The following is a 10,000-nucleotide window of genomic DNA, read 5'->3' as shown; positions in this document are numbered from 1 at the left end:
ATTTTACGATGACGTCACATAAGATGATCGTTTCCCACTTGGGCGGCCCCTTAACGACACCGATCCTCGTATCACGTGTCGGCCCTCCACAGGAACCTTACTGCCCTCTTTTCCCACTCCGTCACTCCCTCCGTCGTTCTTCTTTTCTTTTCTCTTTGTTTTCTCCTCCTTTTTGCTCATTTTCTCCCTCATCCATCACTTTCTTTTCTTCCTCCTCCTTCTTCTATTTTTCTTTTTTCTTATTTCTCTTTTGTTTCCTTGTCCTCCTCCTCCTCCTCCTCCTCTTCCTCAATTTATTCAGTTTCTTCTTAATTCTCTTCCTATAATTTTCTCCTTTCTTTTTCTATTTCTCGTTAATTCCATTTTCTTTCTCTCTTTCCTCCTCCGGCCTCCTCCTTCACATATTTTTATCATTTTCCTTCCCCCCTCTCTCTCTCTCTCTCTCTCTCTCTCTTGCATTTATGAATTCCCTTCATATTGTCTCCTTTCTATCGTATCCATTCACTTCCAATTTCGTCTTTTGTCTTCTGCCACCTCCTCCACCTCGTCTTTTACTGGTTCATTTGCATTCTTCTTCCTGTCCGTTAACTCTACCTCTTCCTATCTTCTGCCCTTTATCTTCTCCCTTCTCCTCCTCTCTCCTCCCCTCATCACCCATCTTACCTCCCTCCTTCTCTTACCTGCTCCCTCAATTTTCCTTCGTATCAAGGACCTGTGATGATCACGCTCCCTACCTCCGCAACCCACAAACGTTCTTGGCCCTCCTTTTCCAATCCCTGTTCCACCTCTCACCCACGGCCTGTCCATGCTCCACACGAGTTTACATTTCTATAATTACAAAACATTCTCTTCTCCAACATGAATCTACTTCCTCTCTACTCTTGGGTCCTTTACCTTCTTCTTCCTCACATATACATACATACATACATACATACATACATACATACATACATACATATATATATATATATATATATATATATATTTATATATATGCATATATGTATATATATATATACAATATGTATATATGTATACATATATATGTATACATATATATAAATGTATATATATATACATATACATACATATATACACATATATATAAATCTATACATACATATATACACATATATGTATATACATACATACATATATATATATATATATATATATGTATATATATATATATATGTATATATATAAATATATATATATACATATATATATTTCTTCTCACCTCACCATACTCCAGGTAGGGCAGCTGCCCTGTCAGTTGTGGTATCCCGCAAAGTTTCTCCATTGGGTTCGTCTCCATTGTCTCTCCTCTCGTTTCCATTGCTTCCCTAATTCCATCCTTACATCTTTTCCTGGATCTCCCTCTTGGTCTTGTCCCTCTCGGTGCCCAGAGGTAATACCTTAGAGGGAGCCTTTCTATGTCCATCCTCATCACGTGTCCATACCATCTCAAGTGACTTCTCTCACAAATGTTAATTTTGGTTCCCCACCAAGCTCCTCCTGGACATCAACATTTCTCCTCCGGTCTCTCCTTGTTATTCCCTTAATGAGGCGTAGGAGACACACACACACACACACACACACACACACACACACACACACACACACACACACACACACACACACACACACACACACACACACACACACACACACACACACACACACACACACAAACACATACGAGGGTAGCTCCCCTTCCCGTAAGATAAACGCGCGCGCGCACACGCACCACGAGCATAGCTTCCTTTCCGTATAATACAACTAGGTAAATACACACACGTCCACACACGCAGGCATACACACATACGAAGAAACGTACACACGCACACATATCCACACACGCTCACACACACACAGGCATACACATATATAAAGAAACGTACACACGCACACACATCCGCACAAGCACAAACACACACACACACACACACACACACACACACACACACACACACACACACACACACACACACACACACACACACACACACACACACACACACACACACACACACACACACACACACAGGCACGAACACACACAGACACATACACTCAGATAGGTAGAAAGCAAATTGAGAGTATAAATAAACTCTTATTAAGTACCTCAATTTGAGAAGGAAACCTAAGAGAAGAAAAGGGACAATTTTTCTGCGTATTAAGAAACAAGAGGCTGAAGTAGGGATTGAGTCGCAAGGAGGTGCGTGGGTAGGTTTGTCGTAGACGTCATCGAGTAGAGGATCTTCCCCAGCGCCACACAGGAGGTGGCGACCTCGCGTGGCAGCTCGAGGAACCTCCGTCAATTCCTTAGGGGAAATGGCGCCGACTTCGGAGACTTCGACCGAAGATCACGAGGGAACACGTCCGAAAGATTTTTTTTTTTTTTTTTTTTTACTATGGGAATGGGGCGCAAGAATAGGGAAGAAGGGAGAGGAAAGAGAAAATGAGATAGTGGGTGAAGTGTGAGAATAAGAGGACAAGGAATGAGAGAGAATAAGCGTAGGCGAACTGGTAGTAAAGGTCGTTGGGGGCTGAAGTTGGCCTCTATGCTGTTCCTAGGCATGAAGAGGGAGTGATGTGGGACAAAGAAGTTGAGGAACAAGAAGTTTTTAACCCAAAGTGGATAACAACATGAACAACAACAAAAATGACGTTATGTTTACAGGTCTCAGATCTATTAATTCTAATTTATTTATAACTCATCTGTGCTGTGTTGCTTTCTACGGATTATACTCTAGTTAATTACGGGCTTTAGAAACCCCTTTCTAACTAACACCAGAAAACTTTATTTGACCTCCGTGCTTGCTATGTCTTAACCTATTTGCTTCTGTTTTCGTTACCAGAGGGCACTGAGTCTATCAAGATGACTGCCCTTGAGTCCGTAGAAATGCGCCTACCTATCTTGTAGGCTTTCCTGTTACACTTCTTATCAGATCACTCTCATCCTCCTGCCTCGGCCACTGACCCTCGATATCTCCCGCGTCAGCGCCTGCATCACCCTGTTACTACTGCTTTTGTGCGTGCGCGCGTACTTGCGTTTCCCCCTGAACCCCGCGGCATGAGATCACTCACATTTAGGCTGCGAGGGTGGAAGGTTTCTCGCGCGTCTTGAACCACTCATACAAGTTGCCACCTTTCCAAGGAGAGGGAAAAGAGAAATAGATATGGATTCAGCGCAAGAAATATCTGAGACAAGGGTTGGAACCTGAGACCTTTGGAATCGCAGTCGAGTCCTCTGGTCATTTTCATATCATTATCACAGCCCTGAGCTTTACTATTGTCATGATTGTCATCGTATTTGTTGTTGGCATGATTTTTGTTGTTGCTCTTGGTATTGTTTTTATCCTTGACCCTTTAACACCAAGAGATCCTCTCAGCTGAGTAAAATTGCTTTGCGTTAATCAAAACAAAGGGTTTCAAATATCATATGGGGACTTGATGGATTGTTAGTGTTCTAATCTTTGTCCCTGCTTTCTTGTCCTCGTCCCTTGGCCTTGTCATTGGCCTTGTCATTACTCTTGCTTTTGCCCTTCGCCATACTCTCGTCCTCTCCCTTGTCCTTGTCTGCTGGATGCGCATGGCGCATTTGGGCCTTGCTTTCCAGAAAACGTTTGTTCCCGTGCCTAAGCCTGATGGTGCCAACGGCAATGCACAGTTCGGCGTCTTTCCCACAACGGTGAGAAGTATGCAATAAAGGTAATTGGAAGTAGTGAGGTACAAGTAATTGGCAGGGGTAATAAAAGTCAAGTAGAATGGAGACGGGCGGTTATAGGGTAAAGAATGGATTACAGGGAGTGATGATGGGGCAATAAAAATTGAGTCTGTAAAATTGTTCATGGGAGAGACCACGGGAAAGAGTAATGAATAATGGCAGAAAGGTTATAAAATCTAAGCCAGTCAAAAGATATGGTAATGTTGTCGTAAGCCTCGGGTGGTCGGTAACCAAAAGAAAAATTGATTATTTTTTTTTTTGCATTTAAAAACAACATTATTAACTGTTTTAGTATTTTTATAAGTCAGAAATACAATTCTGAATATAAAGACATTTTCCTGCCAGTGCTTCAGGGTTTGATTCACTTTGGAAGACATCTTTCTGCTGGAATCATAAGATAATCTCTATTAACCCTTTCACGGTCTCCGAGGATTCCCTGTATAGTATAAGATAAACATAAGAACATAAGAATGAAGGAGACTGGAAGAGACCATAAGGCCTACACTAGGCAGCTCCGTGTCCATCATCACCTGTCATCCTCATCCATAAAGCTGTCTAATAGTTTCTTAAAACAACTGATGGTTTCAGCGCTTACTACATGGTTACTAAGTTTATTCCATTCGTCGACCACCCTATTAGTAAACCAATTCTTGCCTATTTCCTTCTTAGATATATATTTGTCCAGTTTATAACCAATACTGCGAGTCCTGCCCTGTTGTTTTAATATGATGACCTTGTTTTCATCACCCTTGTTAAAGCCTTTGATCCACTTGAACACCTCTATTAGATCACCCCGCACTCTGCGTCTTTCCAGAGAGTGTAAGTTAAGGTCTGCGTCTTTCCAGAGAGTGTAAGTTAAGGTCTGCGTCTTTCCATAGAGTGTAAGTTTAGGAAACGATCTTGATGTGACTTTCCCCTCAAATACTTTCTTGGTCACTAGGACAAATCTTAACGTTTTATGGATGTTGTTCTGGCTAACCCAATGTGATTTTATTCGGTTTACAGGAAGCTTTTGGGAAAAATATGAAAAAGATGACAACGACGTAGCTCGAGGAACAAAGGGGAGGTTACGAACTGCCGGGAGTCGCAAGGTTTGTGACGAGAAAACGTGGTCAAACGCTAAGGAACTTTCTTCATTGTGACGTCATTCCTCAAAAAGGCTACCAAAACACTCTTTACCCGCTGAAGGTAGAAAATTCGAAAGATACAACAATCTATTTGAACAAGTGCAAAAAAAAAAAAAGAAAAAATCATTCATGTGCTAGCGGAACTCGCTCTTAAAAAAAAATCGTTTCGGAAGTAAAATTTCAAAATCCGTTGCCATTGATTTGTGCACTTATTAGTGTGGGGTCCGACCTGCGCTGTAGGTGGGAGACCTGTCTGCCTGTTTTCTCCGTCATTGAGACCACGAAAACGACCCAGGGAGAGCCTGGATGTAAGAACCCTCCCTCCTTCCTCCTTTGTAAACAGGTAGTTGCTCTTGACGTAGCGAGGAATATATTGCGCCGGCCACAGCTTCCGTATGTAAATAGGATCTCCTGCAATTCTGCTCTACTCTACATCCGTTCTTACATGAAGTTATCACCTCAGACTTTTCTTGGAGGATACTGACACTATCGGCCGCACCGAGCCATATATTTTCGAGCGATTTGGTTATTAGAAGGAAAGGCTGTTGCTGATAGTATAGAACATTAATCAGCCACTTTCGTTCTCGCCTCGACGACGTATGACGCTCTTCAGTCCCTTGTTCTTGGAAATGTAAGACAACGGACTTCCAAGCACCCTAGCAATTGGTCAGAATATCGGCAGCTTACTCAGTCAAGTAGTCAATCCACCAGTGATTATTCAAATCTAATAGTTTATCAAGCAGTCACTTAACGTCTTCTCTGGGAACTTTAGAGTTTCATATATTGGTCATAGAGTGTACAGGCACATATGTATATATCTATTGTAAACGCTGAGGTAGGGAAAGAGATCTCGGGTCATGGATTAAATAATGAAAATTGAGAAAATGAAAACGCACATATATAACAAAGGTATGTACAAAGCTGGAAATGTTCCTAAAGGCTAGAGCCCCGAAGTTATGCTAAAGGAGAGGGTGAACACTATTTTGGGTGAAAGCGTCTAGGAGAGTTAAATTCAAACGCAGAAACTGCTGACACACATACAGTAGTACATCGGTAGAGGGCATGGGTGACGTCTCCCGGGTGGCCAAATAGAGGTTCATAGCTATCCCTCGGATCAGAAATTAGAATCCCGTGTTTATGCCACATATGCTGTCCCACGGAGCAAAGAAGCACATTGCAGCCAATGATACAGATCTTTTACTTTTATCATATATTGATAAAAAAAAAGAGAGAGTTAGATAGATAGATAAAGAGAGAGAGAGAGAGAAAGAGAAAGAGAGAGAGGTTGCAGTGTATCTCCTCAGACACAAAAGGAATTCCCGTGTCTGAATCTATCACAACAGTAACAACGCACGATACAAGGCCACAATCCAAACGGCATGATGACGATTTTAAAGACTTTACTCAATCTAATCCCGGAAGGTTTTACTCCAGCTTTGGACAAGACCTCATGGAAAAGTAATGGAAAAGTATTTTATTCCAGAGGTACTTACCGAAGTGTTGGTGGACGGTGGAGTCGTTCGGGGCGAGCTCTCGCGCCCTCAGGAACCATTCCTCGGCTTCCCCCATTCGGTTCTGAAAAATAAGAAATGAATGTTGAGGGAAAAGAAAAATTAATGTGAAGAAAGGAGAGTGTATATATATATATATATACTTATATATATGTATATATATGTGTATATATATATATATATATACATATATATATATATATATATATGTATATATATATATATGTATATATGTATTTTATTTATATATATATATATATATGTATATGTATATGTATATGTATATATATATATATATGTATATATATATATAATGTGTGTGTGTGTGTGTGTGTGTGTGTGTGTGTGTGTGTGTGTGTGTGTGTGTGTGTGTGTGTGTGTGTGTGTGTGTGTGTGTGTGTGTGTGTGTGTGTGTGTGTGTGTGTGTGTGTGTTCGTGTGTGTGTGTGTACTGTATATATGTATATGTGTGTGTGCCTGTTTTGCAGGACAATGTGATGCGTCTAGTGTGGTAGCTATAAGCTAGCGTAAGTTGCTTGCTTCGTATGCTCTCTCGCTCTCAGTTGCCACCGCTGATTAGCCCTTGTGCAAACCGGGGAGAGGGGTCATTAAGTCTCCCCCTGCCAGTACACAGCCTCTCCATCGTCAAGACCTCTGCTCTGCCTCCTTGTGGCCACACACGGTAACTGGGTGTCTTGCGGTCCCAAGCTAATCCAGAGGATCTCGGAGCAGCACAGGGCCCTAGAAGTAATGATCGAAGGCCCACCGACGTGTGGATATGTCCTAGATCGCTACTAACCCCTGCCCACTGCCTTGTGAGTTACTCTTGGTTGGGATAAGGCTAAAGGGAGCAAACCTTGGAAGACTTCGGGTGTTTCCCCGAGGTAAAGCATGCCTTGTGGATAGGCATTGAGGCGATGGTCAGGATACTTTCTTGCATGGCTCTTTGGCAACCCTCTGCAGTATATACATCTTGGCAGATTGTCCTGGATCTATCTTGCCACCTATCACTGAATGGCACTGTCAAGATTGTGAGCCTTTGCCAAGCCCAAGCAACTGTCTCACGCTAAACGTCTTATCCATAAGGTCCAAAGTCTTTAACATCAAACAGCTGAAATCAACAGCAAAAATCCAGGTTTATGAAGCAGCACGCATTTCCACATAGCTGTATGGTACTGAGACTTGGACCATTTACCGACGTCACCAAGTACAACTGGAACACTTTCATATCTCGTATCTCCAAAAGGTCTTAGGCCTCACATGAAAGTATCGAGTGCCACACACCCAGATCCTTGAATGTACAAAAAGTGTAAGCATTGAGGCCATGATTGCAAAACGGCAGCTTTGCTGGCTTGAACATGTTATCCACATGCCAGAGGAACATATGCCAAGAAAAACACTCTTTGAACAATTAAAAAACAGATACTGAAGACCTGGTGGCCCTAAAAAGAGGTATAAGGATCACATAAAATCGACGTTAAAGAATGCCTCAAGAATTGGACTAGTAAGCCACAAAAACGCTCACATGCGGCGGGGGCTACAACAACTATAACACCTCATCCTTCATCGCATCATCCTATGAAGAAATGAAAGTCGTCATCGGCTACGATGGACTACAACAAATATATATATATATATATGTATATATATACATATACATATACATATACATATATATATATACATATACATATACATATATATATACATATACCTTTACATATACATATACATACATACATATATATGCGGAAAAACCACCAAGGAAAAAGAAAAACTGATGACCAAGCGCTTTCGTCTATTCAGACATCCTCAGGGTACATAGAAAAGAAAAAGTACACAAGAATATATACAAAGAGTATGAGGTCAGGGAAGGAACCAGGAGAGGTTGCGAGGATCTAATGTCAACCTGACCCGTTCGCGGCAGCGGACGTTTGGGCTACTACTTTTTTCACAATAAAATTGTCTAATTTATACATACCATGACTTAAATTTAAGTTATTGACAAATAACTTAAATTTAAGTCATGGTATGTATAAGTTAGACAATTTTATTGTGAAAAAAGTAGTAGCCCAAACGTCCGCTGCCGCGAACGGGTCAGGTTGACATTAGATCCTCGCAACCTCTCCTGGTTCCTTCCCTGACCTCATACTCTTTGTATATATTCTTGTGTACTTTTTCTTTTCTATGTACCCTGAGGATGTCTGAATAGACGAAAGCGCTTGGTCATCAGTTTTTCTTTTTCCTTGGTGGTTTTTCCGCATATTTAGAATCACGAGTTTATGTGATTTCTCATGCATACATATATATATGTATATATATACATATATGCATATATGTATATATATATGTATATATATATGCATATATATATATGTATATATATATACATACATATATATATATATATACATATATATGTATATATATATATATATATATATATATATATGCATCTGTGTGTGTGTGTGTGTGTTTGTGTGTATGATACATATATATGTGTGTATATATACACATATGTATATATATATATGTATATATATATATATATATACATATATATATACATATATTGGATTCAAATATCTACGAATGCATCATTAGAGAAGCCTTCGTCATTTATTTGATTTTTATAACTTTCTTAACACATATAAATTGGTGTCACTCTTTTTCCTCCATATAAATTACCAGCCAAACCGATCATGAACTCAAGTGATACTTTGGTGTCAGGAACGGGAGGTGGTGAGACGAAGGTGGACCATGTGGTCAACCAACCGTGCCGTTTGTTGTGACAGGTCCCCACAAGTGGGGCTCCCCAACAGCGGTGGTTGTGACGATGGGGGCATTTTCACGCTGGTTGTTGTAGCGAGACTGATATGATACATTGTGGTTGTGGTCGGGGACGGTACGCCCTCAGGCTTCCGGGTCTGACTGTCAGCTTGTCCTGATGGCTGACTGGTGCTCTGTGATGGCACAGTCGGGTTGCGATTGTAAAAAGTGGGTTTATGATGAAATCGCAAGATGACGAGACTTGAGGGATCTCATCATTAATTAGGGACTGGAAGGGGAACGGGGAAGGGTATAGGAGGAGTATGAGTAGGAGGAGGAGGAGGAGGAGGGGTAGGAGGAGGAAGAAGAGGAAGAGAAGGGTAATGGAAAAAAGTTGATAGATAAAAGTAGAGGTATGGAGAAAGAGGAAGGAGTAAGTAAAGACATGATGGACAAGGCGGGAGGTCAGCAGGAGAAGAAAGAAAGAGGAAGGGAGGAAGAGAAAGAAAGAATAAGGAAAGATATGATAGTGAAGAAGGAGAACAAGATGAAAAAAATGTATAAAGAAACGTAAAAAGAGAGAGAAAAGCAAGTAGTGAAGAACAGAATGGTAGAGAAGTAGAAAAAAGTGGGATCAGAGGAAAGAGAAAGAGAGAGAGAGAGGAAATTGAGTAAAGATAAGGTTAACGACGAAGGGGATCAAAAGAATAATAAAGAGAAGAGTGGAGCAAGTGAAGATTGAGGGAGAAGAGGGAACGAAAAAGAAAAGGAGGAGGAGGAGGAGGAGGAGGAAGAGAGTAAAAAGTATGTGGTTGGAAGTACAAATGGAAGAAAATGAGGAGGCAAAGTAGGTAAAAAGAA

The 10,000-nt window shown here is 41.0% G+C and overlaps 1 protein-coding gene across 2 annotated transcripts in view; it reads right to left on the bottom strand.

Moving 5' to 3' along the window:
• Nucleotides 1-10,000, bottom strand: part of LOC143021393 (protein O-mannosyl-transferase TMTC2-like) — a 481,373-nt gene that overhangs the window by 33,190 nt on the left and 438,183 nt on the right. For both annotated transcript variants that reach the window (XM_076179223.1, XM_076179940.1), the window contains exon 9: nt 6,354-6,435. In XM_076179223.1, the coding sequence (XP_076035338.1) occupies nt 6,354-6,435 (82 nt within the window). The remainder of the gene's footprint in view (nt 1-6,353; nt 6,436-10,000) is intronic.

The sequence above is a fragment of the Oratosquilla oratoria genome, chromosome 1 (assembly GCF_046742065.1).
Source record: "Oratosquilla oratoria isolate Oo_2021 chromosome 1, ASM4674206v1, whole genome shotgun sequence".
NCBI lineage: Eukaryota > Metazoa > Arthropoda > Malacostraca > Stomatopoda > Squillidae > Oratosquilla > Oratosquilla oratoria.
The sequence above is the reverse complement of the archived record's forward strand: the minus strand, read 5'-3'. Positions and strand labels throughout refer to the sequence as shown.